Here is a 24,145-nt window from a genome sequence, read left to right as displayed (position 1 = left end):
CTCCTCAGATTCTTCCCAGCCTGTCACTGTGATGAGCACACGCTCCCAGGATTTTGGCACAGGAGTGAGGCGGGGACGGCTCAGGACATGCTGATCAATCACAGAGCCTTACATTGGACAGATCTGAAATCAGTCGCCAATTTACCAACTTCCAGGCATGTGACAATCGGGAGCATTTGGGGATACATATTTATGTTTCCAGAAGAGAAAACACAGGGAGCTATTAATAGATGAATCTAAAAGCATCCCTGGGACCGTGTGAGGTGTCATCATCTGGCAGCACTTCACTGTACCCACTGCTGGGAATGTAATCATGTGGGTTGTCATCGTGCACCCACCCGGAGCAGCAGCACAGGCTCAGCCCCACTCTGGGGCCAGCTCAGTCTCCACCAAAGAGGCAGCAATGTTTTAAGTGCCCTCCAAAGCACTTAGAGAGGGAGCCACTGCTGGAGCCCAGGCACAGATAGGACAGGGATATATTTTCTTCTTACCAATTCAGCTGTTTCCACCTTCCCTTAGGAGACAGGATCCCATCTCCTCTCTCCCCAGGCAGACTGGGGAAAGCCTAGAGTCATCCTCTGGTTTCATGACAAAGGTACACTTGGGAACAGGAGGGCACCTGTGAAGGATGCTCCTCAGCTGGGGGCAATCCTGAAGGAGGATGCAGAACTTAACCTTGCTCCTATTTTCTTGGAGTAGGACCTGGCTAGGGCTGGGAAATGACTGGGGAAGCCTCAACCTGATGCCCAGACCTTGTCAGCACATGACCCTGCAGACTGGGAAGCACTTCTCATCCCCTGCATCCAGGCCAGGGGATCAGGTAGGATTTGGCTGCACTGTGCATCAATATTCAGCATGAGAAACAGAAACACAATGTGTGTGTCCATTTGTTTTCATGTCTGTTCCTCTGTTTCTCCTGCCATGTGTTCCCCTTGGAACTGCAGGCACATTAGACTGTTTTCCAGCTCTGAGATAGCTCTTATTTGTATAAAGCAAGGCAGTACAAGGAGATACTGTCCTTTCCCAATAACCTTTTTCACATCTGTGCTGTTGCCCTGTAGAGGTGGAGGTGATGGCAGAAAGCAGGCTGAGTACCCACTGCTAAAAAGTGACAGCAGGAGAGGAAGGTGGCCTGACCAGCTGATTCCTGGTTAAATCCTCAGTTCCTGTGTATGGCAGGGCGCTGACCTCCTAGGGGGAAAATATTCTTATTACTCAAAGCCAAAAATATTAAATAAATGAGCAATTTTACCTCTTTTCTAACCTGTATTTTTTTTGGGAAAAATTTTTCAAATATATTAAAACAGAGGTATGTCACATCTAATCTGTTCTTGTCCTTTAGTGCAGTCATCTGGCACCCCCTTCAATTTCTAGAAGGTCATTCTACTATAAGGCTGTTTCAAATAGCTTAAAATTAGTTACGGATTTATAAACAATTACATATTTATGTAAGATGAGGGATTTTCCTTAATACACATTTAACAATACACTCAGAATATGAACTAGCTATGGTTTGGGATTTTGTTCATTTTTATGGTGTTTCTACCCATTTATTTTATGGGCTCTGGGGAGTGGAGGCTAAAATTGAGAACTTGTAAGAGGTTATAAAAGAAAAGAACGGACCTATTTTTCATGGCAGTTTGAATAGCCAGGTTGAAGAAAAGAAAAAAAAACCCCAAACACTGGTGCTGGACTCAGACGTGGGGACCTGTATTTTTTCTCATGGGCTTTTTTCCACTGCACCTCACCAGTGCAAGCCAGTGCTCACCAAGGTGAGAGCATCTCCTCTATCTGCAGCCCGAGGAGGGAGGGGCTGTCGTTGTCTCCTCCTTAGGGACTAGACCAGGCAAAGGAGAGGCTGCAAACAGCCAGGGCCCCAAGCAGGAAGCCCCAAGAGCATGGTCAAGGGCTCTTGGGGCTTCCTGCTTGTGCCTCTCTCTGTGTGTTTAAAGCATCACTCCTACCAACATCTGTCAAAGCTGCAGGCACCTGGCACTTCTGTAAATCAGATTTTCAGGCCTTCAGCAGGCATTCAGAGAAAAAGAAAACACATTTATGGGTCACCTGCAGTCAAACATCATGGAGGTCCAGACACAGATTTGCACAAACCAGTTCCTTGTGACGGACAGTCTGAGTACCCAGCAAGCCAAAAGCTCAAACTCCTTCTGTGTTGTTGATTGCATATCTCGCAGGCACAACTTCCAACCCCTGTTTTTACAGAAAATGTCTTGAAAGGAGAGGAAACAGCTGGTGAATAATTCATTGTGTACCCTCCCAGTTGTATTGCTGCCTCTCCTCAACAGGCAGGGTTATCTGTACCACCACGAGCCATTCCCCAACGCTTCTGGAAACAAAGGCTCCCTTTCTGCAGCTGTTTATCCAAAGGACAGGGAGAGAACTGCAGGAGGAGTTGGGGAAACAGCAGGAGAATGAGATCCCACCCAGTGTAATCCTTTCTCAGGGAGCAGAGGTATCTCTGGACAAGGAGGGCTTGGGACTCACTGTCACATTCCAGGTTTATATGCCAGCTCTGTTCCCCTCACCACTAAGTCTTTTCCCAACTCATAATGAGCCATCGTCCCATATCAGAGACTGCTTCTGGCCTTGGTAACAAACCAGAAGTTGTGAAGATTGAAGAATTATGAAAATTAAAGAAACAAGCAATAGGACAAGAGAAAACAGCTTCAAGTTGTGCCAGGAAGTTTAGATTGGATATGAGGAAACATTTCTTCACTGAAATGGTGATCAAGCTGCCCAAGGAAGGTACTGCACAGAACAGGCTGCCCAGGGAAGTGGTGGAGTCACTGTCCCTGGAAGTATTTAAAAGATGTGCAGAGTGGCACCTGGGATGTTCAGTGCTGGGTTAACAGACTCTGGAACTGAGTGGCACAGAGCAGCCCTGGGGAATGGGGCAAAAAGTGCACTGGCTCCAGGGAACGCTTCTTAGGGAAAGTGACCATTCCTTAGGACAGGGCTGCCAACCAGGATAACCACACTGCTCGTCTTGTGCTGAGGACCTCAGTCATCATCTCACTTCCAGCTCATCCTGAACTGGTGAAAAGTTGCTATTTCACCTCCCAGCCTATAACTCACACATCTATTAGTCACTGACAACCGATTATATTTTTTGCCATCACATGCAATGCTGTAGATGTTGCCAGAGTCCAGCTTGGGGACTATTTCTCCATTATGTCCTTTAGATGTAATTTTTAAAAAATACTCTAATCAGCTAGCTGCCCCAATTGGCCTGCAGCATGGAGTGAGACCAGAGAGAGGTTTGCAAGTCATTTTTTCAGAGTTGCAGTAAACTCATCTCCAGGCCCCCACCGCCAGCCAACACTGCCCTTTGTGAGCTGCACAGATGCAGTGAGAGGGAGAATGTTGGTTGAAATCCTGACAGACTTTATGCTAATTCACCAAATAGCATTTTAGACCATACACGGACACTTAATCGAGTGGGAAAGACAGCAGCGAACACGACATTTAATTATGGGAAAGAAAAACGAAGTCTTTTACCCTGCATTTGGCGTTCTCCCAACACACAGAGTTAATTGTCAGGAGGGTATATTAGAAGGCAATGAAGGAGAAGATTGAAAACCCTGATTATACTGAGGTCCTGAAAATGCTGAATTTATTGAATTTCACATGAGAAAACACAGCCTGTGCTACACTGAGGGCTGTGGCAGCAGCCAGCTAAGAGCTCAGGGGGTCTGTGTGTGCATGTAAGAGGGGAACAAAGAACCCCAACTGCTTTATGAGCCTTTGCCAACTGCTAGCCAAGGCCCACTGCATCCATAAAATGGGGCAGGTCAATATACACTCATGTGGATGGTCTTGGTGTCAGTGATGCACAAGGCCAGCACGTTTTTCAGGAGTTCCATTTTCCTTTAGAAAAGGATCTAACCAGGTAAAGTTAGAAAGTGCATTTCATCTGTGATGTCTGTGTAGTACATTTAGTTGCATTTGCCTAAATTTGGCTAGAGCTTGAAGCAACGGCAAGCCCAAAAGCTTTGGCAAGCACTGGCACAGATGCCCATGAGATAACAAGAGTGCTGGGGCTGGACCATGGGAAGATCCATCAGTCCTGGGTGCACCCAGAAGAGGGGGTGTTACCAGAACAGAGAATCAACCAAAATTCTCCCCAAAAAAACCCCACTGCCTCCAACAGTTTGATTCTTAGCCCTGTCCTTGCACTGTGGTGTTATCCCTCAGCACATTTCACTATGAATTTTTCAGTTGTCCCCTGAACCACATAAAGTTTTAGCCCATTTTTTCTTCATGCCTCATCATGGGTGAGGAGCAAAATTTTGACCCGTGGATGTAGTCATTATATCATGACCCATGGCCCAACATATCTCCCTGGGAAACTCCTCAGACTGGGTCTCACAAAGGAAAAGTAGTGCCAATAATTGCCAATTCCGTCATGCCGTTAACAATCCCATCTGCTTTTGCTGAAGTCAGTAGAATTTTCTCTGGATTTTAGCAGCACAAGATGCTTTTTTTTTTTTTTTTTTTTTTTTTTTTTTTTTTACTGGAAAAGTCCTCGTGGATAAGTGAGCTCCAGCTGATGGGGCACCTGCAGTAGCTGTCACTGTGCTGCAGGGGGGAACCTTTGGCTGCTGATGCACTCGCGGCTGCCGCAAGTTGGAGCGGGCACCGCGAGTCAGCTTTGGCCGAAATGCCCGCAGGAAGAGCCCCGCTGATTTGTATCGGGTCCCGACTGCATTACAGCTTCTGGGGCTTTCCCTAGCTTTAAACAGTTTAGGGAAAAGAGTCCTAAAAATTAAAATTATTTGTAAAAAGACAGAAAGAATCTGACATTTGGGGTAAGATAGCCAAAATTGTTCCTTCAGATGACAAGAATTTTGTGCCTGACCAATGTCACTGGAAATACCCAAATGGAAAAGTTGTATTTGCCTCATAGGCACAGAGTCAGGCTGTCACTGCAGAGGGGGAAGTCCAGCAGAAAATATAAAATTCTGGCTCTTCATGAAGTGCAGCAAACGCCAATGAAGTGCAGAGGAAACCCCAAAGGCTTATGTAACAGTGGCACAGCGCTCTCAAGGCAGCCCGGTGTGTCCCAGTCCAGGGAGCGCTTGGCACTCGCTGTGCTCTGCGCTGGCTCCGGGCAGCCCCGACGGGAGCGGAGCTCAGGGCTGAGCCAGCCCCGGGCGGCCGAGGGTGGCCACGCGTCCCTCAGGGCCGGCCTGAGGACACACACAGCTCCCGGGAGAGGAGCTGAGGCAGGGCAGTGCCACACCCAGCATCGATTTGTTGATGGAGATCTCAGGGGAAACTGCTGAGCCGAGAAAAACAAATTGACAGCAGCTCCATCCTCAGCAGCCAAAGGCACTTGGGTTTGGTTTCGATTTATCAGGTGCCTGACCGAGCTTGTGCTAAGCTTGAGCACAAGTCGGCCGTGTTTAGCAGGCTGGTGGCGGGCAGGAAGGAGCACTGTGCCTGTGCCAGCCCAAAGCCTGTGGACAGAGCAGGAACAGTGGGATCTGGAGCTCTGGCTCAGCCCTGCAGGCTGGCAGCATCCACCCCTCGTGATACAGCTTTTAGGTAAATAATTACATTTGGATTTTTTTTTTAATAAGACAAGAATAAGTCTCTCAACTAAAATGTCCACTATGTTGTTTAAAATTGATTTAAACATTTCCCACTGTTTTTTTGCTTATTTATCCCTCTCTCTGAGATTTTTTTTGAAAAAGTTTTCCACTTTAGACAAACATTTTCCTATAAGGATCTCTGTGAGGAAGGGGCTGGCTGATCATTTGCAAGAGTGTTGATCCCTGGGGCCACTTCCAGCACTGCTGGGTAATGCTCCATGAGACTTGGCAATGATTCACCTCCAAGCTGTGCATGCCCTCAGTCACACTGGATTTTCAAGAACCACGTCAGTGTGGGACCACACGGCAGGCACACGATGCCCTGGCTGGGTCAGTGGGAGGAAAGTGTGAGCACACACCTATGGGCAGGTCACAAGTGGGAATGAAGGTTAGAAAAGTGCAGAAGCCAGGAAGCAGTTAAACATGGGTGAGCAGATTCCTCTTTTTTCAAGGATTGAGGGGGATTGTTTGACTTTAGTTTGCAGCAACAACCACGCCTCAGATCTCTATTGCACTGCCAGTGCAAGCGTCCTCAGAGGAACCCAGAAAACCTCTGCATATAAGGAAGAAGGAGATGTCTCAAGACAGATTAAAACAAATCTCAGAACAAAGCCACCTCAACTACAACACTTTAAATGGAAGTCGACTTGATGACTGGCCTGCTCCAGTAGCACATTTTCCTGTTGCCTGTATGTTTCAGTTCAGTGGTGGCTGAGCTGCTGTGCAGTAAAACTCACTGGTGAATGAGCTACTTTAAAAGCAACAGAACTTTGTCCTCTTGGTGGCTCAGTTTCTCTGGTGTCTCCAAAATGTTTGTTTATAAGTGGGAAATGACTAACTGGGCAGAAATGAAGGCAGTTGAGGTTCCAGCTTTGGAAAGTTGCCCATGGTATCAGGCAGATGGAGCTGGGGAAGCCCCATGAGAGCAGGGGCTGAAGGCAGCAGAGTAAATGCAGCTCTTGAGTTACTGCAGGTGACTCAAGGAGTTCAGCTTCTGGCATCTGTTTCAGCCTCCTGGAGCCCTGAGAGAAAACCTGAACGTCACATCCCGCTGCTCTGACCTTGCCTCAACTCTCCCCCCACCACCATCCTCACACTTCTGCTAAAAAAATCTGCCCTCAAACACACTTGAGTCTCTCAGAGCACAAACCAAGCATCAGAGAACCAGTCCCTTCTTCCCCAGACAAGAAAACGCTGGGAGTGGCAGTGCCAAGGAGGCTCCCCTTGCCTTTACATCTCCTCGTGTTGTCAACTCTGAAGCCTAATGATTGTGCTAACACAGCAGCTACCTTTGGCTTGCTTCCAGGGACCATTGCAGCAGGCTGCCAACTGCAGTGGGCTTGTGCCACCATCCCATACTCCAGCCCCTCAGAGGGAGCATCCAGCTTACTGCAAATGTTTGCCATGACACAGCCACTGCTGCATGCCACAGACTGAAAGGTCACCTCTGACACAGGACAAACTACAACCCTCACAACACAACATTGTCTCACTCACCAAGAACAGCCCAGACACTGGGAACAACAGATCAACACCCTCTGGAAGACCACGGATGACAGCAGTAACTTAAGCATAGCTGCTTTTATTCTATACAAGCAAGCAGAGAACTTGAACTTTCATCAGGCACTTGTCACCAAGACAACCAAGAAAGGTGCTTGAACCCTGGCCAATATGTTTTTCTTTCTGCTTCACAGAATACATGAATTGCAAGAGCAGGCTGTCTCCAGGAGCATTTGTGCCTGAGACAGCAGCCAGGTTTCCAGGGTAAACTCAAATGAACTTTTATTTTCTTGTGGGCTTAACCAAAACACAAGTCTAAGGGATCTCAAATGCTGACATCATTTAAAAACCCCAACCCCACAGCACTACGTCTCCCAAGCACAGACCTTACTCCAAGGCTTACCTCCCTTTATCACACTGGGATATTATCCCAGACCCACTTTCTTCAGTGGTTTAAGCTGAAACACCTGGCTGTAAACCAGGACACAGGCACTTCCTATTCTGCCATCTTCAGTTTGGGGGCAGGAGAGCAAGGCTAGAGGCTGACAGCAACAAAACAGAGATGTGAAGAGGTGAGTCTGAGTAATTCTGTCTGTCTGTCTGCTACAAAGCTTCTCAGCATGACTGTAATTCCCACTGGCACTGTTGGGTGCTTCAGCAGGTGATGCTGTACCCAGCTCTGAGTGAGCTGCTGAACAGCAGCACTCCCAAGAGCCACAGAACAGCCCCTCTTGGTGACAGACCGTGTTGGCAAGTGTGGGGTACACAGATGGGATGGGTGACCAGGATGGGCTCTGTCCACTGCTCTGCAAAAAAGTCTGAGGGAGCCCAAGACCTTTGTCCAAGTTTGCTTCACATCTTTCTGCAGTAAAAAAACCTGCATGTGCTCCAAACTCTCTGTTCACCTCAACAGTGGCTGCTCCACTGCGGGCAGCCCTGCAATGGTGAGCCCAGTCAGCCTGTCCTGATCCCAGTATCCAAGCAGGGCTATAGAAGAGGTCCAGGGAGCAGAGCCAAAAGGGAGGAGACCACCGGGGCCCCTGCAGGGGGTGGCAGGGAGCAAGCTGACCTTTGTGCAGTGCTTAGCAGCTGAGTTCAGTTGTTTCTCAGCTTCCCTATTTACTCATTTTTGTCATATATCCCATCTCTCAATTACTTTACACCATCTTTTTAGACCTTTATTTATTTCTGCAGTGGAGGCATCATAAAACTCTTTCAACACTTTGGAAACATCAGTCCTCTCGTTTCCCTAAACTGCATGTGGAGGAGTAGAGGAATATCCTGGCAAAGGAAGCTTGAACCCTAATGCCCCAGCCACTTAATAAGCCATGAGTAAACATACTAATGGACAAATCTGATCAGGCATTTACAACAATTTCTATGCAAAAGCAGTGCTTCCAAATGGAGAGTGCATGAAATTATGCTAGTGCTAAATCCATCGGGTAAAAGGCATTGCTACCCTGATTTTAAGCACCTTTATATTCACAAAATTATCTATCACCTCTACATAGGGGATATCTACTGACTTAGAAAAAGTAAATTGAAAGACCCTACTATGAACTCACTATGGTTTAACCTCCTGATTGTACTTGGATTTGAAAATTTAATTAGAAAGTAATTACAGAGAAACCGGAAATATTGCAGAGGCCTCATCCAGGCCCGGGAGGTTTTCTTGGCAGCAGAACAGCTGCATGCAGCACTGGAAGATTTCTGACCACTTTTTTACAAAGCAAAAGACAGACTCTTTCTGAACACCACTCTGCAGCAGAAAGGCTTTTGAGTGATAATCCAATCTTTTCTCAGAGGAACGGGTTTCCCGTCGGGTTGCTGGCGGCAGAGCTGCGGAGGCTGCAGTCGCCGGTGGAGTTAACTGCTGCACCGCAGCCGCTTCCCTCTGAAGGAAGCTCACGACAGAGCTGCCCTCTTTCTTCATCCCTGTTTGTTATTTCAACAGACCCAGCAGCAGCCAAGAGCAGAAAGAATGAACAAATGGGAATAAAAATAAGTCTTTTAAGACACACAAAGCATTAGCCAGTTCTTTTTTTAATCTTTCTGCTTGGCCATATATCTATTGTGTTTTAGAGCTGAAATAGCAGAGGGGTTTCTTACAGCAAAGCCAGATCAAATGCAACTTTTGGGTGAGGATTATACTGTATGTACCAGCCTCTAAACAAAAGTGAGGGGAGTGCTTTGCTTTATCTTAGACAGGAGCTTGTCCTGCAATGAGCTACAAGGTCAGAACAGTTCCATGCTGAACAGCAAGGTCTGAACAGCCACACATGTCACCAAAATTAAATATACACTAATCACAGGTGAATTCAAACCATTTAGGCCCAATGGTTGGATAGGTAATTTCTGAGTCACAGAGCCCTACTCACATGCCAGCTACAAATGCCTTGGGGGAAAGAAAAAAAGGATGGTTAGGGTAATGTTCCCCATGGCAACCTAAGCATCTACACAGTGAAGTGCTGCAAAAAGAGGATATCTCTGCTTTGCTCCAAGGAGGCTCCATTCCTCCAAACCTCATAGAGAAGAGGATCAACACAGCCCTGACAAGTACAGCCTGCTCCAGAAACAGGAGCTTGTGAACATGCCGCTAACACTGTGTACCTACACATCCCTCAGCTTTATGCAAAGCCATTTCGGCATTCTCAGGAGCATTGCTTGGAATTAGGGTGCTGCTGCATCAGCAGTCCTGGGCCCTACAGCCTGAACCACAGGTTTCATTCAGGCCAATTATAGCACATTATAAACAGAGGATCCTGCTTGTTTTGAAAGCGGCACATAGCGAGTGAGAGGTTCTGCTTCCACAAATAGCCTGGGAGCTGGTGAGGACAGGCTCACATCCACCAGCCTGAAAAGAGCTGGGGTTAAAATGACACCAACAAGGAACAAGGAGGTGTCCCCAGCCTGGCCAGGAACTGGAATGAATAAGTCTGAGTACCAATCCCCAATGGAGCCAGGCTCTGCTTTAGCAAAACCTTTATCATACTTATCTACAGGAAAACTGAGCTTTTGTCCTGAACCTTCCTTGAACATTTTAGGTAGCAAAATTTAATAATCACAGGTATACTTTTATAGACAAACAGATGATTTTGTAAGGGTTTTAAGGCATGCTCATGATATACAATACAAAAGGCAGGCAATTCATTGGTTCTTAGGAAGCCAGGGTAACAAATTCACATGGAATTCAATCAGGCATTTGCTCAGAGCAATTTCCACTGGGGAAGCCATCCTATTCTCTAATTATAAAACACTGCATCATTATTCTAACTTTTGAATATTATTGATTTTTTTTTTTTAAGTGGGGAGAGAAATGCCAAGTGTGATGTCAGCAGGCAGCAGTACCTGGCACAACTGCTCTATCCCAAAGCACAGCACTGAATGCCAACTGAAGCATGGCTGGATATTGCACAATAAGAGACAAGCTATGCTGAGCATATTTGGGGCAATGGACACAAGGGTATGACCCCTTGTGCCCTTGGGGGTTGCTCTGCCAAGGCCAGGTTGCTATATCACTATGATAAGGGTAATCCTGTTAGGCAAACACATCAAACAAATAGTCATTCCTGATTGCAGGCCTTGTCTAGGCAGATCTAAGCCTGGGTTAAAAACATGCTGAGTGTGCAATCCTCTGGCACAGCACACCAGGGGCTGAGAGAGGGATACGTGGGGGCTTCTGTGCCTCAGGACCCCCTGCAGGCACTCACTGAGGCTCAGGCTAATTCCTGGAAGTATCTAAAAATTGCAACAGAATAAGTTCCCTCTCTTTCCCCTTCACTTCTTGTGTAGAAGAGGACAGATGACTCTTATGTCAGCCTGTTTTGCTTCTATATTTATGTCCTGCCTCAGGCTCACAATGTTCAGCTCAGATGCAATCCAGTCTGGTCATATTAATACATCTGGGAAAATATTTTTAACAACCAACATCAAGCTGAAGGCCAAAATCGTCCACAAGCACCAGGAGCTCTCTGACCCCTCTTGACTGCTTGCTTACAAAACAGAAAGGCTCCCCAAAAGGTGCTCTGTAGACTTTTAAGGGCCAAGCACGTTTTTCAGCTTCCCTCTGTAATATGCTGGATGAAATTTAATCTCTGATTTAGCTCTGGGAATTTCCCTAAATTTCCAAAAGGATGAATGTTGCTCTTTTATTACAGGTGCCAAAATTAAAGCTTAATGAGATGTAGGCTGTGAACCCAGCCAAGGTGAAGAGGACACTGATGACAGCCTGTGAGCATCCCTGAGGGCCTGCAAAACACCTGCAGCAGAAGGAGTTCATCACCTTTCTACCCAGTTCACTCTGCCAGCCCACTTTATCAAGGAATCAGAATAAAAAATAAGTTTCAAAGCCTTAAAAATCAGGTAATCTCACTGGTGGGCAACATCAAAAAATCTGTGACACCAGCTGAGACATTTATTCAGCCTCTCACCAGTTGATGTCTGACAGCAGTCACCCTTATGTACTTCCTATAGAGCCACGGGAGAGATTTCCTTTCCAAAACAAAATGTATTAGAGCTTCACTTGGGCTCTTAAGAATCAAAATGGTTTAGGTTGGAAGGGACCACTGGAAGTCAGCTAGTCCAACTCTGCTCAAGCAGAGTCCCTGGGAACACATTAATCTGGATTGTGTCCAGGCAGCTTTTTAATATCTTCAGGGGAGGAGACTCCTCAAGGTCTCTGGGCAACCTACTCCACCAAGAACCATTTCGGATGCAGATTTTTGGAATTTGCTCAGCAACATGCAGGAAACAAGAATAACAAGAGAAGATTTGCTCACTTTGTTGTTTCCAAAGCAGATTTTTCTTTCATGCCATGGATCAGGATGGAGCTGACCCTTATAACACAGCAGAGAAAGCAGAGCAGCCAAGGTTATGGGTAGCTCTGGCTCAGTGTGAAATGGTGTTTCACACAAAGTCAAGCAAGCAGAGACCAACTGTAATACAAATGAAGACTGAGGAGGAAGAAGATGTGGATGCAAGACAGTGCAATGGTGAGTCATGAGAACAGGGCATAGTTCAAGGCCATGACTCCTCCCCTGGAGAGGGCAATGTTGTCTGATGACTCCAGCAAGGGAGTCAGGAGCATTGCCCCAACCCAGATCATTGCTGACTCTCTAATCAGCTGTCTTCTTTATCAAATGAAAATATTTTTGCACTTTCCAGGAGAACTTCTGTATCTTTTCCAAACTGATTTGATATTCTGAAATGAAAGGACAGCTACTTGTGAAAATGATCCCCTAAAAAATGGAGATGGGCAAAGAGACACACAAAAGGCAGGTACATGGCCCAGGTGTCACAGACCCAGGAGGATATAGGAGGGAGATGCCCTCATCTCTACATCTGATGTGCAACAGCCACGCATGGTGAACAGCCCTCACTCACCACCATGCAGGAAGATGTGCACTCCTCCTTATCAGGCAGCCCCAGGCAGCTTCCCTTGCTGCCTTCCCATCCCTGGTCCTGCAGGCAGCCAAGGGCCCTGAGAGAACAGAAACAAAGGACACGCTCATCGGGGAACCAGCAGCAGAAGAAATGAAACTGAAAGGTTTCTGAGAAAATGTTTGTGTGAGGCTTCCACGAGGTGTCAGCAACAGCTATTATTCATCAGAGCTGAACAGAGTGCCTGGGGCTGCCATCCACCTCCCCACATGGCATGTCCTCACCAAAGGAGAACAAATCCTGTCTAGTGACTGCCAGCAGCTCTGCCACCGTGTCTCTGCACAGGATGACCAGTCTCTGTCCTGTGTCTAACACAGCAGAACAGAGGGTTCCCCACGCCAAGCCCAGCCCCCCAAGGACCAGAACAATATACTTGCATATTATCCCTGACCTAAAGAACTCACCAGTGAAATGGGATGGTCGAAGCAGCGTTACTGCACCCCGTGTGCAGGGGGGATGCTGGTGGCAGAGAGATTAAACTGAAGATCAGTGATGTACCTGTGGTGAGAGGGGGACATACACTGCGTCTATTCCAGCCCAGCGCCCCTACCACAAAAGCCCTGACTCTCCTCATTCCTCACTTCACTCTGAAGATGTGCAGTTTTAGCTAAACAGGACATTAGGCATTTCTCTCTGACTTGTTGATGAAGATCCCAGAGGCTAAAAGTGAAGTGGCAGCTGTGCTGCTCCAGCCCACCAGGGGTGTAGAGCTGTTGTTCAAACTTTGCTGACCTTTGGTTCTGAGCCTGCCTTTTTCCAGAGGAGACTGGTAAGTGTTCAGAGTTAAACCCATGCATGAATTCTTTGCAAGGACTGGAGTAAACCCTGTATCCTTTATCTCTGTTCAAGAATGAGGGATGTACTCTTTGCCCATCTTCAATCTCATGCTCAAACCCAGCACTATACTATGTTCAGTGTACTCCCTGATAGTGCCTATTTTTATTTTGCTTTTAATTACACACACAGTCAGGTCCATTATGTCAAAATTATCCTGCCCTCAATTTAATGAAAGCCTTAGGAAGCAAATGACGTCTGCCACAAGAAATGGCAGAGCTTTTCCCTTCGCCCAATTACGTAGTTGGGGTTTCCGTAGTATTAAGAAGGTTTTAGTTGGTCACTGGCTGGAGAAACCAAAGGATCAAGATCCCAGAGGAGGGTGAAGATGAAAATAGCTCTGAGAGAATACGTCACGTTACTTGGATGTGGCTGCACAAATAGAGTAATCTCTGTCATGTGCCAAGGAACCTGTGATAAGCCCTCTCATAGTCAGATTGGTAATAAGATCAGCTACTTAATTCAAAGTGATTAAAACCAGGCTGGACTGCAAACAAACAAATCATGGGTCTGTGCAAAAAAATATACACATCAGAAAAGTAAAACTTTTCTGGGCTGTCTTGTTACATCACTAGAGCTGAGCACCGCACCCTATAAACAATTTTGGGGTCAAATGCAATCCAGTGCAGCCCACAGACAGGCTGCCTTTCCTACAGGCACGCTCCCACTTCAAATGTATGTGACAAACACAATTTGCAAAGGGTTACCCACCAGCTGCGAGGCTGAAAGGACTTGGCATGCTCTGGCCTATTTTTAAACCACTGCTGGGGCCAAAGCACACTATGGTTGTAACCATTCCCACCACCTCTGTAGGAGAGCTTGGCCTGTGAATAATGGTTCCACTCCTACACCAAAGACATTCATTTCCCATGAAAAAAGCCAGTTTGGCTTTGCAACTGTACTAATGCCTTGCCTTTGGGCCCTGACTTGGCTTGCCCAGGCATATGTGCAGGATGAGTAGAAGTGGCTGGGCAACCTGACATCACCACACTGGACATTCCAAATCGAAGGCAATGTCCTAGCACAGGTAGAAGAGGATTTGGGATTCTCATCAGGGTATTCCCCAGAGCAGGAGGCACACAGAGATGTGGTGGGTACCACTGCCATCAGCAATGGGCAGCAAGGCACGGGCAGACAGGAAGGAAGAGCTGTTGAAGCAGCTATTTTTAAACCATTTCTTTGGGTCCTGCACTTTGGTACAAATTATCCCGTGGCTGCAGTGATAGGACGTGACTGACAGGTCAGTGCCCTGGTGGTGATAGCAGGGAATGGTGAGGCGGCTGCCTTTAATGGGTTTTCACCTGGAATCGGAAACAAGCAGTGAAAGAGGATTTTCTGTGCCGTGGCTGACATCCAAGATGCCAGGAGCCGTGGTGGATCCGCAGGGATCCTCGGATGACGAATTGTGCTGACAAACGCTGGACGTAATTCTCTCCGGCAAAGCAGATCAGTGGATGTTATCCTTCTTCTATTCTCTTCCCTCAGATGTGGTCAGCAAGAGTGTGACGGTCAGTGTGACAGTATCCTGCCCAGCTCCCCCACCTGCCTGCACCCCCTCACACAGATCCCCAGGGTTTGCTGTGAGCATTGCTTGGCAGGGAAGTTACAAAGCAAAGGAAGCACAGTTTAGGCATTGTTTCCCTGGCTGAATGGTGGTTCAGAAGAGGCACAACAAAGGGGATGGCTGTTCCTCGCCAGCTTCTTACTCATCGTGGTCATCAGGACAGTTGGTAGCGTGATGTGGTCTCTCTCTTCCTGCTTCCCCGAGTAGCTTCTCAGAGAGGGCTGCAGGGAAGCAGAGCATTTCAGCCCCTGTCTGGTGATCCCCCTCAGTGTGCACAAGCGTCTCTATTCCAGCAGCAAACAGCAGCAGTGGGACAACTCCAAGGACAGAGAAATCAGAGCTGTGGTCTGTGAACCCATCAGCAACTGGCATTGCCCACCTGCAGATGCCAGAGAGTCTGATCTTCCTGATTGAGAGGACAATGGCTGCAAGAGGGGGAGACACTAGGGCCAAACACACAGAGGAAGACGGAAATGGTCTCAGGGGGTCAAGGATGGAGCAGATCCCAGTATTTGTTATCAGTAAGGAGGCCTTATGAGAGAGCAGATCCCAGTAATGCCAGCACTTGCTTTCCCAGTGTGTGACTGTACACATGCATTTTAGGGCCAAGGGACTGCAGGTGCCCAAGGGGAGCCCCTGGTGCAGGGCTGTGGGCAGCGCTGGGCTCACCCCACGCCATGACCATCTCCTCGCTCTTCTGTAGCCTAAACCTGACAGGTGCCTGTCAGAGGGAATGGCTGCAGGCAAATGTCACTCTCTGGAGACATCCCAGAGACACAAGTTTAGCAACAAGCACATGTGCACACACGTGCGCTGACCGAAGCGCAGTGCCAAGCTGCAGCCCGAGCCACCCACAGGGGCCAAGACCTGGCACAGGCCAGGCTGGGCCCTGCCAGGGCGGGCACAGGGGTGTGACAGCGCCTGCCCCGGCACACGTGTACCCGGGCACTGCACGGAGGCCGGGTGTCCCACAGCCGCTGGGCACAGGCCCGCTGTGGCCCAGACACCCTGTGCCCTTGACCCATGTGTCCAGGCTCTGCTGTGCCCCGGACCGCCCAGACTCACGGCCCCATGCCCCCGGGATTCTGCGCCCTCTGCTCTCTGCATCCCTTAGCCCCAGGGCCCCACACCCCGGGACACCATGTACCTGGACTCCATACCTTTGGGACGTCAGACCCCCACACTGCTGGGACCCCGTATCCCTGGGACTTCATACCCCGAGAACCCCGATCCCTACACCCCCGGACCCCACACCCCCATACTTCAGGAACCCATGTCCCTGTGACCTCCTGCTCCTGCAAGCCCCGATCCCTACGCCCCCGGGGCCCCGATGGCCCCGGCCCCCGCCCCGCGGCATTCCCGCCCCGCCCCCGCGGGACTCCGAGCCCTCAGCCAAGTTTCTTGGAACTTTGCCTTCCGTGACGCACGCGCCGGCGCCGGGCCCCATCCTCCCGGCGCAGCCAATGGGCGGCCGGGGCGCCGGGGCGGCGGCCAATCGGCGTTGGCCGGACAGTTCCCCGGTCCTGACCGACCTTCACCGCCCGGGCGGGGGGGCGATAAAAGGGCCCCGCGGCGGCGCGCGGCGCTCCCGCCCCTTCACTGCGGCGGACCCGGCACGGGCGGCACCGCGGGACCGGCGGGGAGGTGAGCGCCGGCAGCGGGGGGAGGGAGACAGGCCGTTCCCGTGTACCGGGCCCCGTTCGTCAGGGATATGGGCGTCCTGTGCACTGCCGGGAGGCCGCTCCCCTGTAGCGGCTCTCCGTGCACGGGAATGACGGTGTCCAGGGCACCGCGGGGAGGCCGTTTCCCCGTACCGGGTGCCCGTGCGCCAGGGACATGGGCGTCCTGTGCGCTGAGGGGAGGCCGTTTCCTTGTACCGGGGACACGGGTGTCCCGTGCAGAGGAAGCAGGGACGGACAGAGGGAGGGATGGCGATTGCGGGGTACGGGTGTCTCCTGCACCGGGGTGTCGCGCCGGCTCGCTGTCCCCCGCGCCGGCGGGGAGGCCGAGCCCGCGAGCCCCGGAGGCAGCCCGGGAGCCCCGGCCGCCCGGCACTGACCGCCCGTCCGCTCCCGCAGGTCCGGGCCGATGGTGGGAGGCAGCCCCCGGCGGAGCCCGGCCCCTCGCCATGCCCTGGAGCGTCCGCTGGGTCGGCGGCTGCGGCGCCCAGTCCCAGAAGCAGTGCAAGAAATCCTCCTTCGCCTTCTACCAGGCGGTGAGGGACCTGCTGCCCGTCTGGTTCCTGGAGGACATGCGGACCATGGAGGTCTTCCACTGGGAGGACGGGGGCAAGGTGAGCGTGTACTCGCCCTCGGAGGCGCTGCTCTACGCGCTGGTGCACGACCACCAGCCCTACGCCCGGCACCTGCTCACTAAGTTCCCGCAGAGCGCCCTGGCTGTGCCCAGCCAAAGCTTCAGCTGCTGCCAGTCGGCCCCGCACCTGGCCATGGCCGTGCGCTACAACCGCGTCCGGGTGCTCTTCCGAATCCTCAAGGCCATCCAAGCCTTGCCCCCGAGCGACAGAGCCGCCCACCTGGACCGCCAGGGCTGCAGCCGCGTGGAGGGCGGCAAGACGGCCCTGCACACGGCCTGCGAGCTGGTGCGGCCCGAGTGCCTGCTGCTGCTGCTGGGGCACGGCGCGGCGCCCTGCCTGCGGGACAGCGCGGGGAACACCCCCCTCGACACCCTGCTGCAGCAGATCTCCCACTCGCCGGCAGCTGACATGCGTGCCAAGCTCCTCTGCCTCGACTGCCTCTTCTTCTTCGTGCCTCAGGACCTCAAGTTTGCAATGAAACAGCAGCTTTTGGACAGCCGGCAGCAGTGGCAGGGCCTCCTGGGAGAGAGCAGGTTCCAGTGCCTGGTGGGCTTAGCTCCCCCATCGCTGTTTGTCGGAGCCATGCGTGTCTTGATCAGGACCATTTCACCTGAGCACTTCCCAGAGGGTCTGGATAATCTGCCTCTGCCTCATTTTCTAAAGCCTTTGGACTTGAAACTGGAGAGCTAGAGGGCTGGTATGGGAGCCTCCTGCTCAACTGACAGAAACAGACTTGTGCTAAAAATGTATCATTATACAAAGCTGCTAATGCAGTGGCCAAGTATCTGTTTTACTGAGAACAGTATTTTTTAAAAGAATTGTATCCGGCACTTTACAATATATTTTATTTAAAGATCCTTGTGGTGAGGTGAGGGCCATGCTGCATTTTATAAAGATGTTCTATGGCATGTACAAATGAGGGTATGGGGAAGAACATATTTGTAAATACATCCAAATAAACCAGTGGCAGATGTGATCAAAATACAAAACAAGCAACTGAAAACCCTGGAGTGGCATGTGCATTGGAAAAGGGTGTGCAGGGTGGGGGAGTATCTTTTTGTTAGGATTTCCCTGTTACATAAGCCTCGCCGTCCTGGAACAGGATGACTCCTTTTTTACAGCTCTCCTAATACATCTTGGCAGAGATGTGGGTTTTTTTTAAAGGCACAGATGAAAACTTCCTCGTCTTGTACACAAGACCAAAGAGAAGCCAGATACTGTTACAACTTCCCTAAACAAGGCTGCCAAGGATGTGCATCTGAACAAAATGTATTTTAAAATATGCATAAATAACAGTTGGCTTCCTTGTAAAGTTGTCTCTGTTCTCCTTGGAGGGCCAAGGTATTTGTTGTCAGGCAGAGAGATGGAGCACACGTGTTGCTGTGGCCAAAAATGTACCTGCCCTGGCCAGGCTGGACCCTGCAGCCCCTCTGTGTGATTGCTGCAGGTGAGGAGGTAGCACAGAGCAGGAGAGCCAGCCTGCTATTCCCAGGGGGATGTAAGGAGGTGTGACACTGGTCCAGGATCCTAGACCATGGCTTTTTCAGTGGATTCTGACCACTCCACTGGCACTCCCCATCAGTGTGTGATGGCTCAGGTTCAGCTGAGAGCAGCATGACAGTCTTATTGTTCACTCTGGGTGCCAGAGGAGTAGCTTAGATATCCAAACTTTCCCCAGCTATGCCTTCTGAGGTGCTCCAAGGTAGAAACAACATCCTCACAGCTGCTCCAGATCAAAAAACCCTTTGGAGGTAATGTCCTGCTTCCAACACTTCTGTTTTGACTGAGCAAAGGGTACAGCTTCAGTTCCTCGCTCTGCAGCCTTTACTCTTCAGCATTCTGGGCAGTCCCTGTGTAACTGGCACTGCCCCTGTGTGCTCTGCAGGGAGCTGTGCTGGCTCCATCAGCCCTGCAATGATAGTGATCTCCTGGGACACAGCACTGCAGCCTTGGCTCTGTTCTTGGAAGTTGTCATTGAAACTGTAGGGTTTTGTTTCAAGGCTTAAATTCATAGCCAGGGAGCTGTTTGCCACTTGAACTATTTCAGGACTGCTGTTCACTCAAGGGTCATCAAGAAATTGATGTGCTTAGGAGAGAACAGCTATGTTCAAGGCACAAATTTCTTTATTCATTAATTAATTTTGGTTAAGGAACGAAAAAACCACAGAATTAGGAACTATAAGCTGTTCACGTTTCAGCAGAACAAAGTGGTATTTAATCTAAAATAATCTCTGTACTGCATGCACAATAAAAGATAAGCCATGCTTCTGAAATTTGAGAAGAAACAGAAAGAAGATTGCTATTCTTAGCCTGATAGCACTGAAAATGTTTCTTAGAAGAGAAAATGTTCCTTTTTCCTAAGAAACGAAGCTGATACGTGCTCAAACCTATTACCATGGGAAATTCAAATTCCTTGCTGGAAAACATGGAAAATTCTAACTGTTCTCTTCAGCTTTCTTGTTGGTTATAAAAATTCAGAAATCCAGAGAACTAATCCTAATCTTCCAAACCTAGCCACTTCAAAATATTATCTATGTTGATACACTCTTCATTAGAGTGCAAGTTCCCCATTGCTTCTGTAACAATGGTGTGGAAACATCTTTCCAGGCAGACAAGTAGTAAAGGAGTCAGGTCTAACTGGCACATGGCAAAGTTTCCAAGGTGAGGTGGGGAAGAGACAGAGCAGGGGGTGGGACAGAATGTTTATCAGCTCTGCTGACAAACACATAACGAGATTCAGCAGTAGGGGGGAGTTGGTTGGTTGGTTGAACTGGAAAATGCTCCTGCTCCCAAGCTGTGAGAGTAATTACACCCTGGAACAGCACAACAGGCTGGGCAGGATATCCTACACCTTCAAATGAGCCCTTTAACAGAACACCAATGCAAAGGCTGTCCTTTGGTGAGTCCCTGGAGCCCTCCCACCAGCTCTGGGGTAATTCATTTCAACAAACAGAGCTGATCCCCTCAAGCTGTCGGGATGGGTGCAAGCCAGCTGACTGCTGTGCCCTTTTATTCTGGGGCAGGAGTCAGACTTGGGGCTGAGCCCACGCTGGGATGGCTCTGCCCAAGGTCACCAACAGCCCTCGCTGTGTGTGGCTCGTTGGTGTCTGCCATGCTTCATCCGGAGAGGAACTGTGGGCAGAACACACCGGAGAGCACGCGGATCACTCACCCAGCTGGGTCCAGGCTTGTTTTCCAGACAGAGTCACAGCTTGGAAAAAGGCTGGGGCTTCTTGGCATTGGAAACAGGAGTCTTTTGTTTATAGACCAAGCAATAGCAGCATCATGTTTCCTCAGACTGACCTGCCAGCACATCTCTGTCTTCTGCCACCTTTAGGGCACAGTGGAGTGCAGGCTCCACAGCCCATTCAGTTTTCCATCTCTTGGAGAAGGGTACCAACAAAAGTACCAAGAAGTGCCAGCTGCATCACCACTGACAAGCTTAAAAAAGCAAACATGGACAGTGATTATGTCACTGCAGAACAGAACTGTGGTGCTAGAGCCAGGAAGCTGGCCACAAAGGTGTGGAAAATAAGATTAACAAAGTCCTAACACCGTGGGAGCAGAGGGGTAAGGAGATAAAAGCTTCTGTCTCACCTGCACATGTTAATGTTGTCACACATGGCAAATTACTCATCCATAGGAAATGCTTTCCAAAAGCATGCAAGACAGTCCAGCATTCCTGAAAAGCCTGGTTACAGACAGCCCCCTAAAAAACTACCTTCTGTCAGGAGACAGTGATGAAATCTAATAAATATGTTCCATGGGTTGCTCAAGCACTTTCAAACCAAAATATTCATATACAACCCACCTTGTAGTACAAAGTGGCTTTATTTGCTGTGACAGCAAGGGGAGGAGGAAGTATTGCGTTAGTTTTGACTCTGCAACTGACTCTGCTCTACAGTTCCCAAAATTTAGCCTGCCTAGAGTCTGCTGAAGGAGATGAAGTCTATTGTAATTTTGGGTAACTTGTTTAAAAGATGGGTTTGTGCTCTTTAACAGTCTTCTTTTACCCTGGCACAGAGTCAAGGAAAGACAGAGACTAGAAAGAGGCCAGGGTGCCAGGTTTGTTTCCTAATTTCCTATTTGTCCTATGTCTGGTGTCCAAGCCATATGGGTTTTTGATTTGCAGTATAAGAAATGTCCTGACATCAGCAGATCCTTGTGCATTGCATCATCCCATCCAGGCAAACAAGGCACTTGTGCCATGTGCTTAATATTTAAAAAGCGCTGTAAATCCTTGCAAACCAAGATTCATAAGATCTGAGTTAATAACAGTACTTCCATCCCTGCCTGGTGTCAGCACATGTCTGAGGCTACATAACCATTAATTCCCAGGCTGGCTTCAGTGGTCTCTCCTCCCCCACCTGTAAAGTGTGAAAAGCAAGTTCTGCTTATGACTTGCTCAGACCACATCCAGTTGTCCTCTGTTACCAAGAATCTCATCTGTGGTGCTGCAGGGCTGCTGCTTGCACTGATTTGCTCCAGCTCTCCCCACCACACAGGTACAGGTGCACGTGTAGCACAAGAGTGGAGGAGCTGAGCTCCCCCTCAAAACCCAACTCAGCAGGAAACACAAATGCGGTTTGCAAAAGCATCAGAGATCCCTCCCTGCTGCTACAAGAAATGGAACCAAGTTCAGCTGGGGTACAAAGATTGCCCCCATTTGCCCTGATGACCTCTGAAATGACCAGTATCTGTTTGCCCAGTGGTTTAGTCGATAAATGAAAAAAAATCACATGAATCAACAAAGCTAATTTCAGAAGCCTCAAACAAAGAGAATCTCATCATGTTTAGGAATTACTGCTAAAGCCAGCAGAGCCTGGTGATCTAATGACCCAGGCCAGCAGTTCTTATGTTGAGCTTATCACATCTCATTGATTTACAGTATCTAAATCCAACTTTACTTTATTGATTTTTAAACTGTGGTGCATCCAAGGCTCTCTGAAGAACCTGTAGCTGAGCCAAACAAAGGTCCCATCCAGCTAACCGTGATCTCTCATCTGTCCCTAAACCCCAAAACATCCCCTGCCATCAACCCTGCCTCCTTATTCTGTAAGAAAAAATATTCTTTTCCAAATGTGAGAATTGACCAAAATGGATCTGAATCAGCAAAGAGAGAGGCAGAGACAATTCTGAGAAGCAAGGAAGACAGAGAGGGACTTTGATCTGTCCCACACTTCAGCTTTCTGAGCAAGGATTTAGCAAGTCTGAGCCAGTAATTGAGGATCCTGTGTGAGCTCCAGACCCTCCAGCCATTGTAAGGTTACATTCCCTGTACTGCAAATCTAATGGGAAGCAGAAAAAATCAACACTTCTCCTTCAGGAAAGCAAATAAGGCCTGAAAAGCTCAATTCCCCAGTTCAGGAGCCATGGCAAGACACCTGCATGCCTGGGATGTGAGGGGTGACCATGGACCAGTGTCCCTTTCCTGTGCTCCCCAGCTAAGGCAAACACAGGGGCAATACACTCCATGGACCTCAACAGGGAGATGAACAATTAATGCTAGACAAGGCCTTCCCCAGGAAAGGGGAAAGCAGTGGAAAGAGGCCAAGGAGAGAGAGAATTCCAGGCAGAAAGGACTTGGCTCAGCCAGGACAGGGAGCAGCTTCCAGCTCCGAGGAGGGCAGCAGCCTCCCTGCATGGTTTGCTGTGAGTGCCACAGCTCCTCTCCCACAGTCTCATGCTCTGAGGGCAAATGGACTGTCCCCCCAGCAGTGACCAGGCTGTGTACACAGACCTTGACTCTGTTTGGAAGTCTGGGCAACCCCATCTTCTCTCTCAGCCAGCAAAGCAACTCTGCCCAAAATGGTCCCTCTGCTCCTTTGTTCCAGTCCCAGTGGTAATTACTGCTTTGATGTAAAGAGTGTTTTTTGTCATCATGCTCTTAATATTCAGGCTTTATTTTATAATCATTAGGGGTTTTTCTTTTTAGTCGTGCAAGTAAATTGCAATAAACACATACTACATCACACTTGTATGTTTAATGTGATGTCATTTTCCTGACAATGTTTGAGGCAGCATTTTAGAGCAAAGGCTAAAAGGATAAGTAATTTCTGACTCACAGTAAGACAGAACCCCTTGAGGAGCTCAGTTTCTGAACATGCTTTGGTCTAAAACCATCTGCTAGGGCTCTCCTGCTCTCTCCCATGTTGTGATAAGGCACGAAATGATGACACAGACACGGCTGCTCTCGAGGGGAACAAAAAAGAAGCACCTTTATTTTCTGACTCCAACATTTATAGTTTTCCAAAGGTGACAGTGGATTGGAGGGTGACAGTGCCCCCTCTCCAATGCCACTGGACAGACCAAGGGTCCATCAATTCTCTCCACCTCCATGAAAGAATGCAAAACAGGTTATTTACAGGACTGTGTGTGAGAAAGTTTGTTGAAAGAATGTAAACATCAGAAGGCTTAACAAAGTCTTACAAAATCAAAGCGACACTCCCACTCCTGCAATAGGGAAAGCTATTGATGGTTGGTGACTCAAAGTGACAAGACAGAGGGATGCAGACTCTCCCACTGATTTCAGTCCCTTGCTAATGTCATGCCCAGTCAGGGCTGTGGCCAAAGCCAGGCTGGATAAAATTCCCCAGCTGGTAAAGGAGGTGATCTGAACAGCTTCTTCTGTGAGGAGAGGGGCACATCACTTCTGGTAACACATCTGCAGGTTCTCCCAGCAGGAGCAGGGCTGGGACCTTAAGGGCCCCAGAGCTTAGGAAAACTGCTGAAAGCACTGCAGGGCCAGAGAACCATGGCAGAGCTGTCAGTGCTCTAGGAAAAACACTCTCATGCCAGTGGGAAGAATGTGGCACTCCCTTGGGTTTGCCTCCTCCTTCAGATGCCCAAGGTTTGACTCAGCTTTGCTGCTGCTACCTCATT

The 24,145-nt window shown here is 49.1% G+C and overlaps 1 protein-coding gene and 1 long non-coding RNA gene across 2 annotated transcripts; both read left to right on the top strand.

Moving 5' to 3' along the window:
- Positions 1-441: 441 nt before the first annotated feature.
- Positions 442-11,466, top strand: LOC121333175. Its single transcript, XR_005952249.1, has 3 exons — positions 442-595; positions 700-820; positions 11,270-11,466. It is a non-coding gene; the product is annotated as an uncharacterized LOC121333175 (long non-coding RNA).
- A 5,006-nt stretch (positions 11,467-16,472) lies between these two features.
- Positions 16,473-18,266, top strand: ANKRD9 (ankyrin repeat domain 9). Its single transcript, XM_041400933.1, has 2 exons — positions 16,473-16,593; positions 17,028-18,266. Exon 2 carries the CDS (start codon positions 17,078-17,080, stop codon positions 17,951-17,953), a length of 876 nt encoding a protein of 291 aa, XP_041256867.1. The 5' UTR covers positions 16,473-16,593; positions 17,028-17,077; the 3' UTR covers positions 17,954-18,266.
- The last annotated feature ends 5,879 nt before the right edge of the window (positions 18,267-24,145 follow it).

This window comes from Onychostruthus taczanowskii, unplaced genomic scaffold (genome assembly GCF_017590055.1).
Source record: "Onychostruthus taczanowskii isolate IOZ18803 unplaced genomic scaffold, ASM1759005v1 scaffold1, whole genome shotgun sequence".
Taxonomy (NCBI): Eukaryota; Metazoa; Chordata; class Aves; order Passeriformes; family Passeridae; genus Onychostruthus; species Onychostruthus taczanowskii.
Note: the sequence above shows the minus strand (reverse complement) of the source record. Positions and strands in the feature narration are given on the sequence as shown.